We start from the raw sequence: 27,073 nt of genomic DNA, 5'->3' as shown, positions 1-27,073 counted from the left end.
TCATAATCAACACCCCTCATCTCTGGTATCAACTTGGTGAACCTTCTCTGCACTCCCTCCAAGGCCAATATATCCTTCCGCAAATAAGGGGACCAATACTGCAATACAGTATTCCAGCTGCGGCCTCACCAATGCCCTGTACAGATGCTTTTATATTCTGTCCCCCTTGTGATATAGGCCAACATCCCATTTACCTTCTTGATCACCTGTTGCACCTGCAGACTGGGTTTTTGCATCTCATGCACAAGGACTCCCAGGTCCCTCTGCACAGTAGCATGTTGTAATTTCTTTCCATTTAGATAATAATCCAATTTGCTATTATTTCTTCCAAAGTGAATAACCTTGCATTTGTTAACGTTAACGTGTTAGTAATGGTGACTGTGAAACTACCAAGTTGTTCATTTGGCTGACTTAATACCTTTAGGATGCAAAATGTGAAGGTTTCATTTGTCAAGTCTATGACTCCAGACCCACTGAAATAATTTGGGAAGCAATGAAGGATGGTTAATATTACTGGAGGCTGACACGCATAATCCAAGGATGAATAAGAAGTGGAAGAAACTCATCTTATACCTGAGCTTATTTTCTGATACCACTTGGCTAATATTTTTTTCTTATATTTTAGCTTATTTTAATAAACTTTTGACACAACTATGTTTTGAGGTATATAGTATATATCACATCAGCTCTCCCACATCTACGGTACACACAGTAGTTTATTGCCCCGTTGGATTGGAGAAGTGCCTGGTTTGATAAGGGTTACTAACCTGGCTCTGCTGGGCCTGACCGTTCATAGGGTTAACCAAATGAAATGTTACAGATAAATATTGACAAAGAATAAAGTGTGTTTAATACAACTACCGGCACAGAGGGAGCTCTCTCCTTTCCTTTCCTTGTCCCTAATCCCCACAAACTCTACGTTTCAGATCCGAGAGCATTCTACTCTTCAATGAATTTCCAATGGCTCCCACTGTTGTGCTGGTGGTTGCAGGTGGTGAAAGGAAACATATTTCAGGAGCAGCTTGGGACATTTTCAGAGATTTTTCATTCTCTTCCTGGTCAGTTGTGGACCTCAGACTGTGAGAGTAAAGAGTTGCCAGACATCTCAAAGTGGAATGGTGAGTGAGTAAAACTATGTGACGTTCATGAAGGATAAAGTGAGTTACAGACGATGACTCTGTTACGGTCTGAGTGTTTTAGCCAGAGAATAAAATAATGGGTTTCTGGAAGTGAATTATAGACAAATCGCACAATTCCAAGAAGTTATCTTAAAACTGCAAGCTGATTGAGGGATTCAAATAATTTAGATATGGTGGCACAGTGGTTAGCACTGCTTCCTCACAGTGCCAGAGACCCGGGTTCAATTCTGGCCTCGGGTCACTGTCTGTGTGGAGTTTGCACGTTCTCCCCGTGTCTGCGTGGGTTTCCTCTGTGTGCTCTGGTTTCCTCTCACACTCAAAAGATGTGTGGGTTAGGTTGAATGACCATGTTAAAAATTGATCCTAGTGTCAGGGAGACTAGCAGGGTAAATATGTGGTGTTACAGGAATAGGGCCTGGGTGGGATTCTGGTCAGTGCAGACTCGATGGACTGAATGGCCTCCTTCTGCACTGTAAGGATTCTATGACAATTTTTGCCTGAAAGCAAGTCAAATTACAGAGTCCTAACGCAGTGAAACAACAGGAGTGAAGCTGTATCTGTTTATATCAGTATGTTTGGGAAACGACCACAGAGCCTGTTTTTGGTAGAGGGGAAGCTATCAAGATCATGGTCGGTTAGTTCATTTTTTTCTTGCTGATATTTATGCTACGTACCATTAAATACTTGATAGATACCCTTGTCATTATGTAACTTCATCCAGACACGATTTACTGGGTTGCCAGAAGTGTCTGAGGCTGAACCTAAAATCATCATCCAGCCCGACCCACCAGCACAATACTGGGTGCAGTGAATTGTCAGGGGTGTCATTCTTCAAATAAGATATTAAACCAAAGTTTAGTCCACTTTTTACAGGTACTATTTACAGAAGAGAACACGTTTTTAAAAAAATCTTCAGGCCTACATTTTTCAATGAATGATGACAGAAAAGAGTTGAACAATCCTACCCCTGGTGGCTGTTTGGGAGGTGTTTTTAGCGCTGAATGACTGTCAATAATAACTACTATACTTCAATATGGAGTTCATCTGTGAAGTCCTTTTGGGTGCATACATATGGAAATACATTAGTCCTGTAAATTTATCAGCCAATATTTTTCTTGCTGTTTATCGATAAACTTCACAATGACATATTTCACAATACATTCATTATATTCAAATTCTTCATGATGAAAATTATCTCAGAAATAATGGACTGTCTACTCCCCTGAATTGTACCAAGTCTGTAATATTCTCCCTAACAGCAGTAAGAGATTCTGAACACCAGAAGGTTCAATGTTCAAGCACACCATCACCATTGCTGCCACCACCAGCATCAACATTGTTCATCATCATCAATGCCAGCACTACCATCACCACCGCCAGCATGGGCAGCACAGTGGTTAGCACTGCTGCTTCACAGCGCCAGGGACCCGGGTTCGATTCCCGGCTTGGGTCACTGTCTGTGTGGAGTTTGCACGTTCTCCCCGTGTCTGCGTGGGTTTCCTCCGGGTGCTCCGGTTTCCTTTCACAGTCCGAAAGACGTGCTGGTTAACCTGAACAGGCGGCGGACTGTGGCGACTAGGGGAATTTCACAGTAACTTCATTGCAGTGTTAATGTGACTTACTTGTGACTGATAAATAAACTTTAAACTTTAAAACCGTCACCCGCATTGCCATCACCACCATCACAACAACCCCATCATCATTAAAACTACCACCATCACCAGCAGTGTCACCATCATCATGTCAGGGCAGCTGGAGATGGGAACTAAGTGCCTGCCATGTCAATATTGTCTACATCCTCAAAATAAAATAAACAATACCTCTGGCATCACTTATGGCAGCTATAGTCATTTCTGGACTTCACTTATTGTCACTTTGGCTTTCTTCTTCCAACTATCTTCATAAAATGGAAAGGGAATTTCAATGTCAAAGTGTTCCTAATTATGTTAATTTTTAATGAAGTTGGCCCTGTCAATACTCCAGCACTTCATTGCTTTTATTTATTGAAACTATTTTACTGTCAGTCAGGTTTGCACAGATGAGCTTTAAGGTCAAATCATTGTTCTAGTAATATGGGAAATATGAGCAGGAATAGGCTATTCAGCCCCTCAACCCTGCTCCACCATTCAACTAGATTATGGTTTATCTTCCACTTCAATTTAATTTTCCTGCACTATCCCAATGTTTATCCCTTGATGCCTCTAATATCTAAACATCTGTCAATTTCTGCCTTGTACATATTCAATGACTGAGCATTTAAAGCCCTCTCAAATAGAGAATTCCAAAGATTTGCCATCCTCTGAGTGAAGAAATTCCTTCTCATCTCAGACCTAAATCACCTTCATTCTAAAATGGTTTCCTTAGTTCTAGATCTTCCAGCCAGGGGACACACCCTTCCTGTATCTACCCTCTTTGAATACAATCATCTCTCATTCTTCTAAACTCCAAGAATGTAGATACAGTCTCCTCGATCTCTCCCCATAGGACAAATTGCCATCACAGGAAACAGTTTGGTGAACCTTCAATGCACTCCCATAACCACAGAAAATAAGTTGGCCTGCTTTGCAATGCAGCCTTTGGAGAGTTCTAGAAGCGAGAGAGTGTACACCTGGTGTTTTGTGTTCAAAGACTCCAGTGCTTTCTCAGTGTGAATCTTTATTGAACTGATGTAAAATGTCTTATGGGGGAGAATGCCTTATGACAGAGGTCACATGACTATGGCAAGCCAGATAGGAGATGTAGTACATTTGTATTTCAAAACCCCCAAAATATTTTCATAACCAGCAAAAAATACAAATATCCTACTTCTCCTAGCGGACAGAAGACAAATTTCTATGACAATCATGTTTAACTGTGAGTTACCCAAGTTATCCATTATACACCCACTGTTCTCATGAATTAACAATTGTTTATTCTATAGTCAGTCTCTGCACCTGCATTGCACAGAGTCTTTAAAATGTGCAAGTCTCTCATTGGTACATGTGGGCATTGTCATTGCTTGTCTGTCTGGATGATTCTTTTCCGGAGAATGTCATTTCCATGGCATTTGTTGCCATGGTAACTGTTGCAGTTCAATTTCTGTTGGCAACTTGTAGACCTCTGGGTCATCATCAGCTCTCTTAGCTGGGTAACCATAACAAACACTGTGCTGTCCAATGTGGTCTTTCATTTAATTGCTCATGTTTGGCCTGGAGAGCATTTCTCTTATATTTCTCAAACTCGATTCAATTCCTTGATGGCTTACGTGGATACGTTTCAGCATCTCTCCTCTCACCTCCTTGGGGTTGATGACTCTATTCTCTATTTCCTTTGTAAAAGATGCTGTCAGTTCATCTCAGTTTGCCCAAAAGGCTGTTGTGACCACATGTGGGTCCTTGATGCTCTCGGACCATCCTTTCATTATTAATTCTTGCAGTGCTTGAAGAGTTACATTATGTTGGGTAGTTTGCTTGATTTGAGCTAAATTAATGACTTGCAGATCATGTCTAGCTGTTGCTTGATGTTGAATCTAAAAGATTTTACATTCTGGTGTGGCACCCTCAATTTTCTTCATGGGGAGTACTGCTCTCAACAGCATGTCCATGATGTACATCTGTTTCCCTTGCTTCAATGTCACATCCAGATAATAACTTTGTAAACAAAATTACATTCTTTGCAGACACTTGGGAGTGGATAGTATCAGATTGTGAAAGATGCTTTGAAGTTACTTGTGGTCTGACTCCACTGTTACTTTGTCTCTCCCAAGCAGGTACTGATGAAAGTGCTCAAGCATAAACAACAGCCAGGCACTCCTCCTTGGTCTATGTGTAACATTGTTCCATTTTCTTTTTTACTCATTCATGGGACATGGGTGTCGCTGGCTAGCCAGCATTTATTGTCCATTTCTAGTTGCCCTTGAGAAGGTGGTGGTGAGCCGCCTTCTTGAATCGCTGCAGTACACATGCTGTGGGTTGACCCACAATGCTGTTAGGGAGGGAATTCCAGAATTTTGACCCAGCGACGGAGAAGGAATGCCATATATTTCCAAGTCAGGCTGGTGAGTAGCTTGGAGGGAAACTTGCAGTTGGTGGTGTTCCCATGTATCTGCTGCCCTTGCCCTTCAAGATGGAAGTTGTCATGGGCTTGGAAGGCGCTGTCCAAGGAGCCTTGGTGAATTGCTGTAATGCATTCTTGTAGATAGTACACACTGCTGCTACTGCTGCGTTAGTGCTTTGCTCTGCTTTCACATCTATTGGTTGCTGCATTGCTGTTATAGCTGTCACCTTATCAGGACCTTGGTGGAGACCTTTTGCTGTCAGTATATGAGCCATGTGTTTGACTTCAGGCATCTTCAATTGCAGTTTTTTCTTGTTCAACTTCAGTTTCATCTGGTGAACTTTCTCCAGTAGTCGTGTTAAATTCTGATCATGGTTAGCTCTGGCTTTTTCCATTGTATTTCGGCATCCATAGACTAGTAGATGATCCACTTTGGCTTCCAATCCAGGAAGAACACTGACTATCTCATGCTCGCTATGTTGGTACCCTTCTGGAGCCGTGGTAATGCCAAACGGCATGCACAACCATCTATATCTCCCGAACGGCATCCAGAATGTAGTTAGAAAGCTGCTGCTTTCATCCAGCTTCACTTGTCAGTACCATCCTTCACATCGAGGGTATTGAAGATCTTTGTCTTGGAGAATTGTGGCAAAATGCCTTCAGTGGTTGGCATCAGGTAGTGAGATCTCTTCAGCATTTTATTGAGATCCTTTGGGTCTAGGCATACTCTCGCCTATCCAGGTTGTTTCACTGTTATCATGCTTCTAATCTAGTCTGTTGGCGTTGTCACATTCTTGATTACTCTCTTCTTTTCCAACTCATCTATCTTGTCATTTAGGCTGGACTGGAGGGTATCTTCTTGGCAGATGCTGAATTGGTGTTAAGCTCTCATTTACTTTAAGATAATATTCTCCAGGTAGACATTCCAACCCTGTTAACCCATCTTTGTCCTTCCCTAAGAACTGTTCAGCAGTCAATGATTTTGTGTACTGAGACACATTGTAAAATGTTTGCATGTTTAGGATTACCAGTCCAAGCTTTAGACTTGTTTAAGTTTAGACGAGCGGCTGTTTATTGCATGTTGCCTATGATCTGGAACTCTAGATCTTCCTTCTTTCCATTGCATTGGGATCTCAGACTTACTTGTCCTCTCTGAATGAGTATTGTGCCATCATATATCCTCAATCTTACTTGTGATGGCTTCATTTTTGGATCACAATATTGATCCACTTCACACAGGTCTATGAAGGCTATGATGTTGCACGATGCACCACTGTCTATCTGATATTTCTTGTTCTCTTGATACTCTCCTGCAACAATCGCAAACCATTTATCACCCATCCACTTGATGGAACCATCATGTTGTATGGTATACGGTTCTTCATCAGACTTTTTTGCAGATATCTCTTCATCTGTATAGGTTTGTTTTGCTCCTTGCTAACTCAGCTTCTTGCAGTTCGTTCACTGTTTTCCACATGCTGGACAATCCTTCTTTTCCTTTGTATAATGTCCTCCGTGGTATTTGCACCCTGCCCTTTGTTTGCAATTGTTCTGCTCTTTCAGCCTGGAATGTTTCTCAGCATGATGTATCTGCTGCTCTGTTCTGCCACAGACACGCATTCTAACTGACGTTATACAACCTTCACATTTCTATTGCTTTTTTGAGTATAAGTTTCTCCTCTCTCAGTAAACTTTCTCTCACTGAGGGGTCTCATCTGCCTAAGACTATTCTATTTTTAATTAGATCATCCTTTAGCTGTCCACATTCACATCATTCTGCAAGCTGTGTTACTGCAGTCACTGTAATACTGCAGGGGCAGCACAGTGGCACGGTGGTTAGCACTGCTGCCTCACAGTGCCAGGGACCCATGTTCAATTCTAGCCCTGGGTCACTGTCTGTGTGGAGTCTGCACATTCTCCCCGTGTCTGCATGGGTTTCCTCGGGTGCTCCGGTTTCCTCCCACAGTCCTAAAGATGTGCAGGTTAGGCTAATTGGCCATGCTAAATTGACCCTAGTGTCAGGGGGATTAACAGGCTAAATATGTGGGGTTACGGGAATCAGGCCTAGGTGGGATTGTGGTCAGTGCAGACTCGATGGGCCGAATGGCCTGCTTTTGCACTGTAGGGATTCTATATTCACTGGGCTCATTCTCATCTTGAACTCTAGTGTTGAATACATAATATCCATAAATTAGGATTCAAAATGTGTGGTCAAAGCTTTGAAAATCTTTGCCGACTGTTTTCTGTTTGCCAATTAGATTTAGTGTGGTATATAATTTGTAGCAGTTTCTTTCCAGCAGTGTTAGAAGTGTGGCTATTCATATCCACTCCAGCTTGTTAATTAACTTTGTTGCAAGCTTGTAGTTTTACCATTGCAAGTGGGAAAACTGCCTGTTCTTCCACATATTGCCTTTCATTTCTACTGGAGCAGTGAGTACAAAATTTACAATCACCTTCACAAACCCAGTATTTTACTGACAGCCTTTGCTTTGTGTTTGCTTCTCCATGTCCTTTTCCAGCAGCTCTTAGCAGATTTGAACATTTAAGCACATTTTTCCAAGCTGTGGTTTCTCTGCAGCATTTCCATTTTTAGGAGTGATGTTATTGAAACATATTAGATCCTGAGGGGATTTGACATGGTGGATGCTGAGAGAATGTTTCCCCTTGTGAGAGATGAAAACTAGGGGACATAGTTTTTAAATAAGGGGGTCTCCCATTTAAGACAGAGATGAGAAGAATAGTTTTTCTCTGAGGATCGTAAGTCTGTGGAATTCCCTTTCCCAGAGAGTGGTAGAGGCGGGGTCATTTAAGATTTTTAAGTTTCATAGTTTCTCGTTGTGAGGGAGCCAAAGGGTATAGGGGGATTGACACTAAAGTAGAGTTGAGGCCTCAATTAGATCAGCCATGAGCTCATCAAATGGTGGAGCAGGCTCAAGGGTCTGAATTGTTGACCCATGCACTTAATTCATACGTTGGTATGACTGCACCCATTCCTTCAACAACAAACATGATCAAAGCACTGTCAGTCTTTTTCCAACATGAATGACTGTGAAGCATCAGGAATGTAGGTCACTCCCCTGCGCAGGTCATGATTTGTCGGGGCAGTCTGGTGTGAAGAGAAGGCTAGAATGGCCCCAAGTGCCCACTGAGGAGCCCTGTGTTCACAAAATAAACCTCATACCACAAAAAAAGACAAAAATTATATTCAGAATATTCATTAGTAATAGCCACCTCAAATAACACTGCACCACAGGCAGGAAAATGTGAGATTTTAGTAAATTTAATAAGGTTTTTTTTAAAATAAAGAGGCTCCAAAAGATTCAATCCAATATTTTTCTTCACTGATATAAAACATTTTTCTTCTTTGATTTTAGAAAACACTTTGGAGGCTTGGTCCTTTTTAATCCAGGATGGTTATCAGGAGATACTAAACTGGTACTGCAGTGTACATGAGTGTTGTGAATCGGGAGACTGCAGACTAACTAACAACATTACAGGTTAGTAAATAAGAATGGAATTGTACAGTGTTCTGTGACAGCCTAATGTACCTGAATAGTAAAGTATCCTGTTAAATTCAAGGAGTGTTTGTTGTCCTCCAGCTAAGGAGCACAGACAGTGTATCTGTTGTATTTTATGAGATTAAGTCCCTTTGTTTTGCCTTTGGGAACATGTTTGGCCCTCAGATCAACTCTCAGTGGTTTCTTGTAAATAGCTGGCACTGATTCCAGACTGCAGCACCTAATATATTCACATTGACTGGATTGATGGGTCAAGCATATCCAGCAGTAGTACACACTGTCTCCAGCAGAAACTGACCAGGGAATGCTACTAGAAGGTAGAGTCATTCCCATCTATTATATCATTGAAGTGCCTCTTTAAGGAAGAGCAAAAAGTCATAAGGCTCAGCAAATATGTTCCTTTCTTTTACATTAAATGTTAAATTAGAACCACTTAGAAGTATGGATCTGAAAGTTTTCGTCCCCTCTTTTCCATGAGCCACTTTGCAACTGCCCAAAATGGCAAGACTGAAAGCAGGGGTGTATTGTGTTGGCAATTATAAGGACAGAGCCTTCACTTCACACTCACCTGCCTGCTCCTCATCCTGACGAAGGAGCAGCAAGAGTTCCGAAAGCTAGTGGCTTTTGCTGCCGAATAAACCTGTTGGACTTTAACCTGGTGTTGTGAGACTACTTACTGTGCTCCTCATCCTGCCAGCAGTTGTTAGATGCACGGACACTCATTCCTTTACACTGCTGGAAGTGCATGTTGCTGACTTCATTTTTGAAGTTTAAGAGACCACATAACACCCAATAAAACAGGTTACAGAGCGCAATTCCACCCCAGAGCTTTCCATTTAAATAAATAGGTTATGAACAGAATTTCCTCTGAGGTAAGAATGGAAGAAACAATAAGGTTTGGTTTTGTGCATTTTCTAACCAGGGCTTGTGCACGACCTAAACAAAAAGTTACATGGGCAGCACCTGGCCAAGGAGGTCGTGGTAAAAGCGGTGAAAGGTTTCTTGGCAACCAAAAACCCCGAGAAAGCATTGGCGCTTTCCTTCCATGGTTGGTCCGGTACTGGCAAGAACTTTGTGGCCAAAATGATAGCGGATAATCTGTACCGAGATGGGCTGAGGAGCGAGTGTGTGCATTTCTACATCGCTCCCTTTCACTTTCCACATGTCGACATGGTTGACATTTACAAGGTAAGCAGATCGGAACATAACGACTGGAATACCTGCTCACTCAGCCATATTCAGAGCGCCAATTAATTGACCCAATGTGCAGAATCTTCTGCTCTCACTGCTGCTGAGCTTGGAGGGGGAAAGACATGTAATTAGGGTGAGTGGTGTTGTACCGGAACGCTGCTGACATTTCCACCCTGCTGCCATTTAAGGCCGAGTGACAAATTAATGACAATTTAAGGGCCTCATGTCGCTGAGATGAACCCAGCTGCAAGCAGACCTGTCGACACGAGACCTGCACGACAGGTGAAACTGTGTGGTCTGCTTGTCACCTCGGAAGAGGGGGTGGGATGTTGGGAGGAGTCCCTTGATCAACGCAGTAAGTGCCTGATCAAGGGATTGGAGATCAGGAAGGGGGGAGCCCACTGAGAGGCAGTTAGTTGCCATTGGTTCCAATCCCCCTCTCCCACCCCCCTCCCTGTAACATCCATCCCAGAAAACTACCCCCCCCTCCCCCCCTCCCCCCCCCTGAACATGACTTACCTGTTGCCAGGGTGCAATGTGACTTCTGGGAGTGTCCTACCAGCAGCAGCCATGGCCTCCTCATTGGAACTGCTGAGCACAAGAGTTGTCAGCCTCTGATTGGCTGGCTCTTCTTGCTCAATGGTACTTTGGACCCCGGGGTCCAGATTCCAGGGCAAGGCCTGCAGGTGGCCTTGCCACTGCCCGGCTGGCATGTGACTGGCATGTGATTCAGCGGGCTGTTCAGTGAAGAGGCACCACTTGTCTCTCACTGGCTCTCCAGCCTGAACATTTCACCCATGTGCAAGTGTACCACGCAAAAAAAAATGCTTGTTCTAGATTATTGATGGGGGCACAACTGGGACTGAGGAAAGAAAAAACATTGACAGTGAGAATGAAAAAAAGAAAGAGAAACAGGGTCACTTTGGAAAACATTGAAAAAGAAATGGAACTTAAAATAACCATTTTTCTGTTTCTGCTAGAAAGTATTGAGCAGTGGGCAAAGCCTATATTCAGAGACGGCATTGATTCTAATCACAGTCAACTCCTGTTGTTTGCGACCTTCCGCTATCATGAATTTGTTTACCGCGCAAATATAGTTGGACACGTAACCGTGGTTCACGGCCCCAAAACTTAATTGGTCCACGATTTAGAATGTTGAATTTTCACCTTTCCCATGTTGTTTCCACATAGAAAGTACGCGCTGCACCCGCGCCCACTCTGCGCCCACGCACAAGCTCACCGTTCACCAGAATGCACGGGAACGGAACCTCCGCAAATAGCGACAATTGACTCTGCGCATTTCGAAACAGGTTCGCTAGGTTTGGCATCACCAATATATGTCAGCTCTGGTCCACCAAACACCTGACCATCCACCTGCAGCTGTGTGTGAGATACTGCATGTTGGGGGAATCTGTCTTTTTGAGAGAAGAAGAAAGGAACACTTGAACCCAATTGTCCCCTTTGAACTATTTCAATTGGATCTGTGCTTAAAAATCTTCCAGCTTCAAAGTAATTTAAAATTCAATGAAATGAAATAATGCTAGCAATATTTTCAAAAGTACTATTCAATATGAGGGAAATTTAATTTAACTGATAATTATTGGCTAAGTTAATCAACTCCTGAGTTGAAGGGTGAGAATTCAAGTCTCAGTCTGACATTCAGAACAATACGTTGAGGACTATCCTCACTAATCTGACAAGGATGGCACAGTGGCATGGTGGTTAGCACTGCTGACTCACAACGCCAGGGACCTTGGTTCGATTCCCAGATTGGGTCACTGTCTGTATGGAGTCTGCATGTTCTCCCTGTGTCTGCGTGAGTTTCCCCCAGTGCCCGCCCAGAGTCTGAAAGATGTGCTGGCTAAATTCTCCCTCAGTGTGTCTGAACAGGTGCCGGAGTGTGGCGACTAGGGGATTTTTACAGTAACTTCACTGCAGTGTTAATGCAAACCTACTTGTGACACTAATTAATAAACTTAAATGCTATATTTAAAATATTAATGGTAGTTATGAAATGAATCATTCAACATGTTCCCATCAGAATGAGGATGTATGAACAGAAAATGGACTGTGATGTAGAGAAAGAGGACAGGGTGGGGTGGCGTGAGAGCAGGAAAAGAAAAATATAAAAGCTGGGAACTCCACTGTTATTTATTCTCTCTTTTTTCAGGCTCAGTTGCGGCAGTTTATCCCCACAGCTGTACAACAATGCAAACGATCCTTATTCATATTTGATGAGGCCGAAAAATTGCATCAAGGCCTGATTGACGCCATCAAGCCTTACATCAACCACTATGACCATGTGGATGGGGTGGACTTCAGAAAGTCCATGTTTATTTTCTTGAGGTAATCCAAAGATAAAACAGCTTAATCAGTCGACAGCCTGAGAAAAAGGCAGGGCCCAATAGTACCAGTCACAGCTGCCACTTTAGAGATTGGTTGTTGGTCATCTGGCAGTCGGAGCACCTTTGTTAAAATCAGGACTCTCTCTGCTGTGATACAAATGGGCCCAGGAGAGTCTTTACAGATTCCAGGGTTAAATGTACATGTTGGTCTTCTTTCCTGAAATGTGTCCGGGAGTATAAAGGACTTAGCTCTACAGTGAAATCAAGCCAGGAATGGATAGTTGGTCAATGCATCAACGTATTTAGATTAACTTAAAATTCCAATTAATTCGTCAGGAGCACAAAATCCATTAGTTGCTGCTGTGCACTGGACAAGTTCACATACTTTGACTGTCAGCTTTCCTTACATTTGAAATTTTGGAAGAGAAAGATGTTTTTGTTCAATCTGTATTGTTAAATTGCACTCATGCTGGAAAGGGTTGTTTATTGGGTTTGGTCTGGGATTCAGCCTCTGGGTTGGTGGATGAATGTGCTGTAAATGGATGATTTCATAGTCTGCTAGACATGGGGGAAGGGAAGGTTTGTCTTTGGGCTGCACTGTTATGCAGTCACTTCAGACAATTCTCGGTTTCATAGTGATTACAGTAAATAAAACCAAACTAAATGAACCCAAAAATAGTACAAAAGTCCAATAGCACTGTCTCTGCGCTACTTCTTAAAGCTGCCAGCTCAAATCAAATTTACTATTGATAAATGTTGTGCAAAGATCAAATACTGTATTTGCAGTGTCACAACCCTATTTTAAAAAGTGTAGATGTGGAACTATCCAGATCGATGTGATTGCAGCTGATTGCATGTGACTCTAGATAACCTGCCCAAACAACACATTCCCTGTCGTGGGTACTTCTCGTGCAACACAATGTTTGAGCCTGGGGTAATTCCACACACTCTTGTTTACCCTTCCCTCTATTTATCCTCTGCTTTTGCTTATTAAACTCCCTTCCTCACCTACTCATCCCAACCTACTAATGTACAAAATAATAAACCCTCCTCAGTTGGTGCGCTATGGAGAGATGCTATAACTGGCCTCACAAAAACTTAGGCCAGGATTCTCCCAAAACAAAATGAAGTGCCCAACGGGCGGGAAAAGGGAAGTATTTCCCACCTGTTTTTTGGGCATACTTACCAGAATGAATCTCTGGCACTCTGGAAAGTGGTGGGCGGGGCCTATTCCCGCCCAAGAGGATGGCAGCATAATGCTGAGTGGGCCACCGCGCATGCGCTAATCTGTCAGCATGGAGATTGGCGCATGCACGCTGGCCCCCTGACCGCTGACACCCTCCCAATCACTGGCCTTCCCCAGAACCACCCCTGATCACTGGCCTACTGGACTGCCCCCGCACGCCGCCCCGCCCCCCCACCCCCCCAGGCCAGCCTCGATCTACGCCCCCCCCCACCAGTCCCACCGCCCCCCCCACATGGGAAGCCCTGAACCCCCAATCCTGATAACCAGGCCCGATAACTGCCCCTCCCATGGCAAGCCCCGATTGCCTCCTCCCTCCCTCGCCGAATTGCATCCCCAATAGACCCCCCCCCCAGTATGCCCTACCCCCTTGGCACTGCCTGGTGTTCAGTGAGTAGTGCCTAGTGGGGCAGTGCCAGTTTGTCCATTGGCCAATGCCAGGCTGACACTGCCAGGCTGGCACTGTCCAAGGAGCACTCCCTATGTCCCTAACCTCCTGGAGGGGGCCTCAATGAACTCTGTCCCCTCCAGCGGGGTAAAGACACCTGTTCCCCGTTCATGGGGAGCAGTTGTAAACCCTGCTGGTGGGAACCACTCCCGGCGGGGGAGGAGTGGGGGTGGGGGGGGGCGATGCCAGCAGGCCTGGAGAATACTATCCCAGCCCACTAACCATATGGAAATCGTAATTTCCGTCTGATAATCAACTCCGTGCCAATTTCTGACGTGGAGCTGATTACGCTACAAAGAAAATCGCCTCGGAGATTCGCGACTGGCCGGACGCTGGTCATGAACCTCATTAAAAGCCCCCCGCTGTTGTCTCCTGCCTGCTGCGCTACTCAAGCAGCGCAGTGGAGCGGGAGAATCCCAGCCATAGTCTTAACTGCTGTCCAATGATTCCTATTGGAAAGTGTGCATGTGTAGAATTTAACTGAAGGCAGAAGCAGACTGATCTGTGGTGCCACCAGCTGGTTTACATTTATAAATACAACAACTTGCATCTTCTCTGCAACAAAACATCTGACAAAGCTTTACTGGTGTGAGGGGAGAGTGGGAGAATAAAAGGAAGAAAATAAGCAAGAGGTCAGAAGGAAGAGAATTAGTGGAGGTGTCTGAAAAGATAGTCAAAACAGTAGATTTTGAGAAAACTTCTGAAGTTTGGAACAAAGCCGACGGGTTCAGGAAGAGGGGCAGTGACATGGTGGGTGATTGCTTGACCATGACCAGTGAAGAGCCCAGGGAAAGTGTTTTGGTGGCTAGCAACACAAAGTACAGTTGAGTTAGACAATTGGAGGCTTTCTGCCAGGACATAATGTTTGAGAAGACTGAACAGTTAATTGAAGGAAGTAAAAAGGGCCAGCAGTATACAAAGATTGCTCCGGACATGTGGTGCCAGTCATTTCGAGAGGATGTGGGAGATGAGGATATAGGATAGCATGTAAGCAGCTAACACGTAAATGAGTTGAGTTGGATTATCAATGATGGTGTTGCAGAGTAATTTAACAGCACAGTGCCCATCGCGGGGATAAGAGTGGTGGCAGAGAGATAGTATTGGTGTCATTAGCATCCAGTGTTTGTATACAGTGAGGTGGATTTCTTTGGAGATTCTCCCAATTAAGGACCAAACTCCAGAAAAAGCAGTAAAAATGATTTTCCTCTCTTTCCCTGGGATTTCTGCTCCGTTCTGTTAAAGTTTCAATAGACAGTCAGATGAATCTTGGTGGCCATTCGCCCCACTTACAAACAAGAATCAGGAAAAGAAAGCCTTAGAGCCCAGCAGAGGTTATGAAGGTTTTGGACTTGACCCCCTGCAGCAGCTGCATGGAACTTTATTGGAGAGCAATGGAGAGCATACAAAACAGAGGAGGACAGATTCATCAGTCTTATCCCTAGCCAGAGAGATACTGAGGAAAGGTAGTGCACCATAATCATAGTCACATTGGAATTCATTGATTACTTTGACCAGGGCCATTTTGGTGTGGGCAGTAAGTTGGAAACTAGTTTGAAAGGATTCAAGAGGCAGAGTAGGGGATGAGGAGAAGGAGAAATGAATGGGAGAAATTGGCAGAGAGACAGCATGGGCTGGGAGCATAGGGAGAAATGGTCAGTCCCTCATATTATCAGTTTGCCAGAAATATCCTCCAACAAGGTTGGTAACCACATGCCATAAGAACTCTCAAAGAGCTCCCAAAAACAGATTAAGACTTCCGCTCTGCTCTCTGCAATCTGCAGGAAGTAGGAATCTGGGACATGCATTAGGCTCTGAGGGAATCAGCTCTTAGCTTTTACTCATTACGATTTATCAAGCACCCATTAGGGACAATTATATGAGATGTGTTTTTCTCTCAACTATTTCATACATGCTGCACTCAGCACTATTGTGCCATTTAATGAAGAAAAAAGGGGGAAAACTGACAGTTTAAAGTTGTCAAATCTGAGAATTGTGTAATGACATTGATGCCCCAAGGACAGCCTGCCAGCTGAATGAGTTTTTGTCTCATCAGCTGAAAATCAATTTCTCTACATTTGGAAAAACACAGCTACTGGCAAACTTTATACCCAATTATTGCCCAAGTATTGGACCTCAAATATGAAATGCTAACATTGTACAGAAACCTTTAGAATTCATGACCTGAATTGACGGCTTTTGGCATTTAAATGCAAGTCTGTATAGAGTTCAAGCAATGCAATAGTCAGACACATGTGGAGACTTTGGCATTTTTTATCTTGTTATCTTTTTTATGCAGGCTGGACTCGGAGTGCATTGTCTTTGCAACGTTGCATGGCCTCATTTTAAGGTCACATAGACCAACTGAATGTAATAAGTACAATCCTGATTGACTTCAAGTTATTATAAAAGTTAATCCTCAATCAGCAATCCTTCTGTTAATGTTTTTGGACATTAATAACAAGAAACAACATCAGAACAAAAAAAACTCTAAAGTGAAGTAAAGTTACTTGCTTATGAATAATAATTGACATTATGGGGTGATTATAAGTCTGGGATATCAATTAGGGTTAGATGAATGTTCAAATAGACTTCTTTCTTTAAGAATATGATGATCTTTGAACTAACAGGAGTATACTATTCACCCCCTGAGCCTCCTCCACCATTCAGTATGATCCTGACTCATCTTCAGCCTCAATTCCACTTTCTCACTCACTCCCCATATCCCTTGAATACCTTAGAGAGCAAAGATTCATCTATTTCAGATCTCTGAGGTGAAAATTCACCATCCTCTTAATGAGAAAATTTCTCCTCATCTCAGTGTTAAATAATCAACTCCTTATCCCAAGTGTGTGCTGTGTTCTAGATTCCCCAGCCAGGGGAAACAATGCCTCACTGCCTACCCTATCAAGCCTCTTCAGAATCTTGTACATTTCAATGATATCACCTCTCATTCTCCTAAACTCCAGAACATATTGGCCCAATTTATTCAGCCTCTCCTCATAGGACATCACTTGTCCCAGGGGAAGATCTAGTTGACATTCACTACACCACCTCCAAATACAAGTAAATGCTTCCTTAGGTATGGAGATCAACCCTTTGCACAGTATTCCAGATGTGCTTTCACCAAAGCTTTCTTATTCTTGTACATCAATCTCCTTGCAATTAAGGCAAAACACAATTTGTCTTTCTAATTTCTTGCTGCACCTGCATGCTAACTTTATATGGTACAGCGTCCCCAAGTGCCTCTGAACGTCAACGTTTACATATTTCACACCTTTTAAAAACATTCTGCTTTTCTAACATTACTACAAATGTGAATGGCTTTACACTTCCCCACATTAAACCGAAACTGTTACAACTCACTTAACCTGTCTATATCTCTGCAGCCTGTGTCTCCCTGAAAGTCTACATTGATACAGCAACAAGTTTGGTCTCTTCATAATTAACATAGATTGTAAATAGCAAAGGCACCAGCAGTGATCTTTGCAACACCCACCAATGCAGTCTGTCAGTTTGAAAATGCAGTGTTTATACCTATTCTTTACTTCCTGTCCACTAACCAATGCTCTATTCATGCTAATATATTACCCTCAACTCCATCTGCCCTTATCTTGTATGTTAGCTTTTTGTGTGGCACCTTATCAAATGTATTTTGAAAATCCAAATGTACTCCACCTACGAGCTTCTCTTTACCTACCCTGCCAGTTATATCCCCAAACACTCTGGTAAATTTGGCAAACACAATTTCCCCTTTATAAAATCATGTTGACTGTCTGATCATACTGTGATTTTCTAAGTTCTTAAACTCTATTAACAATAGATTCCAGCATTTTCCTGATGGTTGATGTCAGACTAACTGACCTGTAGCTCTTTGCTTTCTCCCACCCTCTTTTCTGGTGTAACATTTGCTAACTTCCAATCTGCTGAGACCATTCTCGACTCTAGGGAACTTTTGACAATTATAACCAGTACATTCACTATCCCTACAGCTATCTCTGTGAACCCTTGAATGTAGTCCACACAGTCCTCAGGATTTGCTTGGTTTTGGTACTTTCATTTTCTAATTGTTTTTTTCTGCTAATATTAATTACTAAGATTTTCATTCTCATTAGCTCCTTGGTTACCTTTTTCTGTTATGTAGTTTGTGTATTCTACTCTGAAAACATACAAAATATTTGTTCAAATTCACTGCCATTTCCTCATTCCCCATAATTTTTCCTGTCTCTGTTTCTAATGGACCAATGTCTAATTTAGCTATACTCCCCCTTTTCATACAATTGTAAAATACTAAAAGATTTTTTTTATATTCCTGGCAAATTTGCTCTCGTATTCTATTTTTTCCCTTATCATCAATTTTTTGGTCACCCTTGGCTGGTTCTGGAAACTCTCTCAATCCTCAGGCTTACTGGGGCGGCACAGTGGTTAGCACTGCTGCCTCACAGTGCCAGGGACCTGGGTTCGATTCCCAGCTTGGGTCACTGTCTGTGTGGAGGTTGCATGTTCTCCCCATGTTTGTGTTGGTTTCCTCCGAGTGCTCCGGTTTCCTCCCACAGTCGAAAAGACATGCTGGTTAGGTGGATTGGCTATGCTAAATTGCCCCTTAGTGTCAGGGGGACTACCGAGGGTAAGTGCATGGGGTTATGGGGATAGGACCTGGGTGGAATTGTGGTCAGTGCAGGCTCAATGGGCTGAATAGCCTCCTTCTGCATTGTAGGAGTCTATGAATTCCGGCCTTGGGTGACTGTGTGGAGTTTGCACGTTCTCCCCATGTCTACGTAGGTTTCCTTCCGTGGTCTAAAGATATGCAGGTTAGGTGGATTGGCTGTGCTAAATTACTCCTTATTGTCCCAAGATGTGTAGGCATGATGATTAGATGCGTGGAGTTATGGGGATAGGGCAGAGGACCTAGGTGGGTAGTTCTTTTGGAGAGTCGGTGCAGACTTGATGGGCTGGATGGCCTCTTTCTGTACTGTAGGAATTTTATGGTTCTACTACTATTCTTTGGAATATTTGGCCTCAGGCATTCCAGGTATCCTGTATTTGATTTAAAGCCAGCTGTAAAATCTCCGTGATGAGAAACATTAACTGTGATATTTACAGTTAGATTCAATAACTTAACTACTTAGCTGGTGGCCCAATCTAATGTACGGATAATATAAAATCCTGCCAGCAGCTTTATTCTCAGTAACGTTCACATTCTAATAATGTTCAAACATTCTCTACTTTCTAGTAACATAGGAGGAAGTTCCATAAACAGGGTGACACTGAAATTTTGGCGAGCTGGGCAGGATCGAGAGGAGATCACAATGGCAGATTTGGAACATCAGATCCAAAGAGAAGCTGCAACCTCAAGAGGTAAATTATATTGGGGTAACTGAGAGAGCAATAAGATGGAGGAGCAACTTGAGAGATTCTGGAGAACCAGATGGGGTGACACAGTGAGGAGAACATTGGGACAATATAGAGGATTACAAGAGAATCAGGCAGATGAAAAGAGAACAAATAACTGGGGAAGAAAGCTCTTTAAAGGACGAATCGGCTTGTGAGTGGAGCAGTGGTCAGCAGTGTGCTGAAAATCATGGTTTAATTCCTACATCTAGAGTCAAGTCAATAGCAATACCAAATACAAGTGGGAAACGGCCACCAGCAATAGGACTATCACTCATTTCTGGTCAAGACCATACACATCAGTAAAACATTAACTTTTCTGGTTTGTAGTACTGTAATGTCATGAATGTTATTTTGAAAATGACGTATGTATCCAATGTTCCGATCGCACTCCAATCCATTCAACACAGTGCAGTGATTCTGTTCTATTAATAAAGGTTTAAAAAGCTACTAAAGAAATAAACAGTTGTGAAGAATCAAGTATTGATAATCTTTCCTGTGTACTGTTTGCAGGGGGATTTGCTCATAGTGGCCCCATGACTGAGAACCTCATTGACTTCTTCATCCCTTTCTTACCTCTGGAGTACAAACATGTTAAGTTGTGCGTGCGCGATGCTCTTCAATCCAGAGGAATTGAGTATGATTTAGACATCCTGGATGAAGTAGCTAAAGGATTGTTGTACGTGCCAAAGGAGGAAAAGCTCTTCGCCGCACAGGGCTGCAAATCAGTCTCACAACGGGTTAATTTTTTTCTTCCCTGAAGCTTCAAGGAGTTCAAGAAATAACCACAAGAACATGGTGAAATATTTATCTGGAACTTGAAGTCCCAAAAATAAATTGTCTGACACTTAGCAGAAAAACCATAGCCTTATTCCACTCAAGGGCCAGAATAGAAACTGGGTCAAGAAGCAGAGGATAAAGGTGCCCCTTTCACTTAATTCAAGGACAAAGACAATTGTAATCTGGTTACCTGAGTCTCGAGTAAAACATTCTGTCTGTCTTGACTATTGTATGTGTGCATTAATGTTACATCCTGTTCTTTCCATTTTTCTCAGTGTTAATAGGTTATGCTAATGGTGTGGATTCACTAGTATGATTAGTGAGTAAAAACCAGGAGGAAACATCATGCCATTCACACCTTTGCTAAAAATGGAACTTTTCCTTGATTTAGAACTTTTAAACATGAGTCCATACGTTTTCCCATCAGCTAGGCCCAGCATTAACTGTCACTCGAATCCTCAAAATGAAGGTGAACTTGAAAATGATCTTGGCATAACTCAAACTTCCTTTTCCCCCTGCTTCAGTTAGAGGGGTAAAGATTAGTTATTTGTCTTACCCACTGGAAACCTGATATAGGAATTAAGAGTGGCCACAGATACTTGGCCTGGCAATGAATGGAAGCAGTTTAAGTTTATTTATTAGTTTCACAAGTAGGCTTACATTAACACTGCAATGAAGTTACTGTGAAAATCCCCTAGTCATCACATTCTGGCACCTGTTCGGGTACACTGAGGGAGAATTTAGCATGGTCAAAGCACCTAACCAGCACGTCTTTCGGACTGAGAGGAAAGCGGAGGAATCCCACGCAGACACGGGGAGAACGTGCAGACTTCGCACAGTCAGTGACCCAAGCCGGGAATCAAACCAGGTTCCTGGCGCTGTGAGGCATCCCTGCAGCATTGGGAAGATGTTACAGTGAAATGGGAAAAAAATGGTATCTTAGTTGTACTGGAGTGTAAAATATTTGTCACGCAAGTTATGCAATATCACTGGGATATTGTTGCAGTGTTCCAGGCATGTGTGTTAAAAACAATTGAAAGCACCACTGCATTGTAACATGTTTAGCTTTGTTAGATGGTATATATAGAAATTTCTAAAATGAAAATCATATCAAAACATGATTAAGATAAAATACATCTTACAGCTTCCTTCTGCGTCTTAAAATGACTGACATCCTCTGACTGTAATCATGGTTCATCCTTTCTTGTCTCGGCCTCTCTGCAGCATTTGATGATGGTGACGACATTAGCCTCCTCCAGTGTTCATTTCTGGGACATGCTTCAATTCTACCTGTCCAGATATATCTGGTGGCATATCTCCAGAAATTGTTTCATTTCCTGTTTCTATAATTTTGTCCTTCATTCCTCATACTCCCCTTCGATGTGACCTAAGGGTAACACAAGCACGTGTTTGCCTAGCAGATGTATGACAATGGTATTCCGCTCCATCTCTCAACTGTTTTGTTTGATCACATCTGTGCCATCTGATTGATTGTGCAAGTCCAACTGAACATCTGGAACACTGAGATCATTATCTCTAGTCTCTGTCCTAAATTTTCCTCCCATTCTATCCATCTCAGATGAAGCAAAGTCCTCCAAAACCTTAGCACAAATTCCTCAATTTGGAACCAAGTTTCAATCACCACTTAATTCCACCTCCACAATATTGCCAGAATCTATCCTTGTTTTTAATCCCCTATTCCCATTTATACTTGATTTCTCCAATATTCTCCATGATGATTTCCCACCCTCCAGCATCCATAACTTTAACTCGTCTAAAGTTGAGCCACTGCGATTTCCTCCCACAATAAATCCATTACCCCTGGTGCTCATCAATGACCCATAACTGCAGTCTTTCAACTGCACTGTTGGTTCAGGTTTCTTTCTCTGCCAGAACTGTAATGGCATTTGCTACCAAATAAACCTGTTGGACTTTAACCTGGTGTTGTTAAAACTCTTACTGTGTTTACCCCAGTCCAACGCCGGCATCTCCACATCATGAACTGTAAGTACAGAGTAAGGGTGATTTCAAACTAGTTGCAATCAAGTTCAGCTAGATGGAGGAGAGTGGTGACTGAAGGAGCAACTGCTGATGGTGGAGTGAAATAGGACATGCTGGAAGAGGAGGAAAAATGTTTGACCAAGGTCAAAAGTTGTTTGTATCATCTTGGGTTCATGGTGACTTTCTGACAAAAATATGTTTCATGCTCAATACTGTAAGTTGGTACAACAATTTCTCTATGTTGAAAACAAATAAGAACTGCTAAAGTATTAAGAAAGCAACATGTGCAACTATGTTTAGTTAGTAGTTTTCCCAGGCTTCTGCACAACTTCTTTCTCTCATCATTTGAAGGCACTAACTCATCCTGGGGTTACTTATTGGTACCAAAAGTCATCCAATATCTTGCCCAAGTGTCCATTCTTTGTATACAAAGTTGTGTGAAAATGTACAAGAGACTATGTTTGGCAAACAAGAGCCAATTCTAGCTGACGTTTCCCGAATACCTCAGTGATGCACAGCAGTCAATATTCTGGCAGATAGGTTAGCTTACACCAGTCTATTCCAATCCTTTTGTATTTAAGATGCTATAACCGCCAGAGATCAATAACTTTAAAGAAGAAGCTAACTTCTAGTGAATGGTTGAAAGAATCACATAAGATTTGATGTTTTAAAACGTTTACTGTATCTCAAACTAAAAGCAACATTAGTTAGACACTAAATCAATGGGCAACTTCTACTCTAAACTACAGAAAGGATCCACCATTTAACATCTATGGAGAGAGAAACAGTTAATATTTTGAGTCCAATAATGACTGTTCTTTGGAACAAAGTTTCTTGATGCTTTTTATTCCCTTTTCCAGCTGCATACCTTCTAATCCCTGAACTGATTGTCATGGTGTGAGTTACGTTGGAGATCCCTCTCTCTAGCTGAAGCTGGGCATATCTTCCAACCCACACAACCTTAGTCTCTTTGATCAGGAGCTCTAAGCAGCATTTTTGAGTGGTGAACAATAGACTCGCTGCCTCTTTCTCTGATTCTTCAAGACTGATCCCGTCTGTGATGTTCAGTGATATTTAGGAAAACCTGCAACCCAATCCTATAGTGGCGTTCTGTGGACACTTCTCTTTTCAAAGCCATGGCAACATGGTTAGTCACATGGACCTTGATCCCCAGGTAGAAATGCTAATTAGCAATCTTCTAGAATACCCCTCCCCACCTGACTCCTTTCATCTTGCAATTAAATAGACAGATTAGTATTGCCATATACAAAATAACATCCCTAACACCTGCCTGATAGATTTGGAAACTAACAGTCCATCCACTGGTCACAGTTTATAGGTGTGAATATCTTGCACCTCCTTCCCAGTAAAACAACCTGGGTTTCTCCTTCAACAATCAAACCACCCAGGCTTGTTGTCAGCAGAATTCATAAAAGGTCATTTTACCTTAAATTAAACTGAAGCATCTCATCAAACATTTGTAACAAAGGTTACTGGAGATAGTTGCTGTAAGACAGTCAGAATCATCTGAAGTTTGTGATCTGTTATGGGCGGCATGGTAGCACAGTGGTTAGCACTGCTGCTTCACAGCTCCAGGGTCCCGGGTTCGATTCCCGGCTCGGGTCACTGTCTGTGTGGAGTTTGCACATTCTCCTCGTGTCTGCGTGGGTTTCCTCCGGGTGCTCCGGTTTCCTCCCACAGTCCAAAGATGTGCGGGTTAGGTTGATTGGCCAGGTTAAAAATTGCCCCTTAGAGTCTTGGGATGCATAGGTTAGAGGGATTAGCGGGTAAATATGTGGGGGTAGGGCCTGGGTGGGATTGTGGTCGGTGCAGACTCAATGGGCCAAATGGCCTCCTTCTGCACTGTAGGGTTTCTATGATTTCTATGATCTAAATCGTACTTTGGGATGGTTCCAACTGAGGGCAATTTCCATAGGGAGTTTAAATTTCTTGGGCAATTGCTATGCAATCCTTAATTTCTTCTTCAGTGGGAAGCTCCCCAGTGCACCTTTGGGTATCCCAGGTTACTACGACCTGGATCTTGTAAATTTCGAGCCCAAAGGTTCAATTCCTAATCTGTGCAAATCTAGTAATCTTTGTCAGAGCAGCAGTACTGACAACACAATTGATCTCAGCATAAGAAGTCTGAAAGGGCACCACCAACAATTCTCACCTCAGCACAGATCCAGTGATGCATGTTTATAAACACATATAGAGACTTTGGCTGCTGCCAGAAGCAGAGTTAGCTGTAATTCTTTCCCCTCCCTCAACCAATAATCGGATGTCACTCAGATGAATAATCGGAAGTCTCTCAGATGAAGCATGGGTTACTGGAGAGGTAGGGGAACAATCTCAAGGAACTGGACCCCAGAAAAGAACAAATGGCTTTTGGGAGGCGGGGTGCAAGTGGAGGATTTGTGGAGGGTGTGGGGAAGCGGGGATTGGAGTGTGAAGAGAGGAGGATTTGTGGGGGGGAGGGGGGGTGGGAGAGCGGGAATTGGAGTGTGAAGAGAGGAGGATTTGTGTGTGGGGGGGGGGGGGGGGGAGAGAAGCGGGAATTGGAGTGTGAAGAGAGGAGGAGGTAAAAGGGAAACTATATACTTGCAAAATAAGCATAACTGTTGCCTAGGTTAGAGATCTAGGAAAAAGCTTCTGCCTCTATTCCTTCAGCAATAACAATGGGAATGGGATGTAAAATGTTAATTGCAAAATTCTCAGGAAAACCATGATTTTTCCCTCATGTTCTCATTTTAAAGGGTGGGACTATTTTAGGTGAATAAAGGTTGCTTCTCAATTTGGTGACAGTAATTTGTTTTGACCTGTACAGTGTATACTTCATTTTGCCTCTTTTTGTTTGCTGTTTAAAGTCCCTCAGCAAACTTCAGGTTTTAAACATGTAATTACACCTAATTGCAGATAAGTATAATGTAGGGGATTGCACAGGCTGGTGTAGGCCCAAAGTAAGTGGAAACTTATCATGAAAAGCTACAAAGAAGCAGTTTGTTTATATCCCAGACAATACCATTTCCAGTTTCCAAACATAAAGCCAGGCCAGTAACTAATTTTAACAGCCACTACATATTGGTTTTCTGAAATCCGCTCAAAGTCAAAGAGCTTCACAAAGTCAGCCATTCCCGAAAATCCAGAGTGATGCTTGGCTGGTTGGTTGCAAATGCCACAGCTATAATTTGCAAAGGAAAATTACATGTTCCAATTGGACATCTAGCCAGATAATTGACAGAGGCATGGATAGCAAGAAGATAACATGCTCCCACAATATAATTCAAGATAATTTAAGCAGCCATTAAAATCATGTGGGAGATACAATAGCCTTGTAGGAATGACAGAGCCTGCTTTCCCTACACTTAGAGCAGAAAAGTGTCCTTTACTGAGTGACCTGGGTAAGCTTTATTTAAAGCACAGATAAAGGATTGTGTTGGGAGTTTGTTTTATATCTTTCCACTGATTTTACATTCTCTTTTAATGGTGAAGGTTATAACTTTGTAAGACGAATTGGCAAGGAGCAGATAGTTGAGCCTGGCTGTATGAGGAGCCTAAGTGACACACAAGTTGCTTGGGATGCATGGCCACAGCAGAGTGGGACTGGAGTCAGATGTAGGCTGGTTTAGGGGTGGCAGATACTGCTTTCTGAATTACATCATGAACCAATTAGGTTTTTATGGCAACCAAGCAACTTTCATGGTCGCTTATATCTACAGCCAACTTGCTCCCAAATTTGGTTTCACAACTTATTGTGGAAGGATCGGAACTTGCGAATGCTGTGTCGCTAGTCCAATACCATGACCATAACACCACTGAACTGAGATGCCCTCCACATCAAGGCAGCATTTGATCGAACGTGGCATCAAGGAGCTCTATCAAGATTGAAGCCAAAGGGGAAATCTCTCCACTAGTTGTCGGCACATGTGGCACAAAGGAAGGTGGTTGTGGTTTTTGGAGGCCAATCATCTCAGTCTTAGGACATCACTGTGGGAGTCCCTCAGGATAGTGTCATAGACCCATAGAAACTAGAAGCAGGAGGAGGCCATTCAGCCCTTCAAGCCTGTTCCACCATTCATCTTTATCATGGCTGATCATCAAATTCAATATCCTGATCCCCTCTTCCTCCCATATCCCTTGAGCGCCAAGAGCTATATCTAATTTCTTCTTGAAATCAGACAACATTTTGGCCTCAACTTCTTTTGGTGGGAGTGAATTCCACACATTCACCACCCTGTGGGTGAAGAAATTTCTCCTCACTTCAGTTCTAAAAGGTTTACCCCTTATCCTCAAACTATGACCCAACCATCTTCCACTGCATTGGTGACTTTCCCTCCAACTCAAGGTCAAAAGTGGGGATGTTCACTGATGATTGTTCAGTACCGTTCTGACTCCTCAGGTACTGACGCAGCCTGTGTCCATATGCAACACAACCTGGGCAACATTCAGACTTGAGCTGATAAGTAGCAAGTTACACTTGTGCTGCACATGTGCCAGACAATGGTAATCTTCAACAAGGGAGAATCTAACCATTTCTCCTTGACATTCAATGGTATCACCATCACTGAATGCCCCACTACAAATGCCCTGGGGTTACCAGTGATCAGAAGCTTAACTGGACCTGCAGATAAATATCATGGCCACAAAGAGCAGGTCAGGAATTCTGCAGTGAGGAACTCACCTCCTGACTCCTCAAAGTTTGCCCGCATCTACAAGGCATATGTCAAGTGTGTGATAGAATTCTTTCCACTTGCCTAGATTAGTGCAGATGCGGCAAAACTCAAGAATCTTGACACCAACCAGGACAAAGCAGCCTGTTTGATTGGCACTCCATCCACCACTTTAAATTTTCACTCCCTCAACCACCAACACACAGTGGCAGCAGTGTGTACCATACACAGGATGCATTGCAACAACTCACCAAGTCTCCTTCATAGTGCCTTCCAAACCCACTGGGCTAGGGCCTGGGTAAGGTGCTCTGTCAG

The 27,073-nt window shown here is 42.9% G+C and overlaps 1 protein-coding gene across 1 annotated transcript; it reads left to right on the top strand.

Annotated features, from left to right (window-relative positions):
• The first annotated feature begins 858 nt into the window (after nucleotides 1–858).
• tor3a (torsin family 3, member A) lies at nucleotides 859–22,024 on the top strand. The gene is made up of 6 exons (XM_078218303.1): nucleotides 859–1,118; nucleotides 8,549–8,671; nucleotides 9,615–9,880; nucleotides 12,054–12,229; nucleotides 19,150–19,274; nucleotides 19,821–22,024. Exons 1-6 carry the CDS (start codon nucleotides 950–952, stop codon nucleotides 20,066–20,068), a joined length of 1,107 nt encoding a protein of 368 aa, XP_078074429.1. The 5' UTR covers nucleotides 859–949; the 3' UTR covers nucleotides 20,069–22,024.
• The last annotated feature ends 5,049 nt before the right edge of the window (nucleotides 22,025–27,073 follow it).

This window comes from Mustelus asterias, chromosome 8 (genome assembly GCF_964213995.1).
Source record: "Mustelus asterias chromosome 8, sMusAst1.hap1.1, whole genome shotgun sequence".
NCBI classification, from domain to species: domain Eukaryota; kingdom Metazoa; phylum Chordata; class Chondrichthyes; order Carcharhiniformes; family Triakidae; genus Mustelus; species Mustelus asterias.
Note: the sequence above shows the minus strand (reverse complement) of the source record. Positions and strands in the feature narration are given on the sequence as shown.

Bases quoted from the DNA above. Each gene is read 5' to 3' on its own strand.
- tor3a (XM_078218303.1), top strand. From the start codon at position 950: ATGAATTTCCAATGGCTCCCACTGTTGTGCTGGTGGTTGCAGGTGGTG. The intron at 8,672-9,614 runs GTTAGTAAATAA...TTTTCTAACCAG, and splicing joins ACTAACTAACAACATTACAG to GGCTTGTGCACGACCTAAAC. The intron at 19,275-19,820 runs GTAAATTATATT...TACTGTTTGCAG, and splicing joins AGAAGCTGCAACCTCAAGAG to GGGGATTTGCTCATAGTGGC.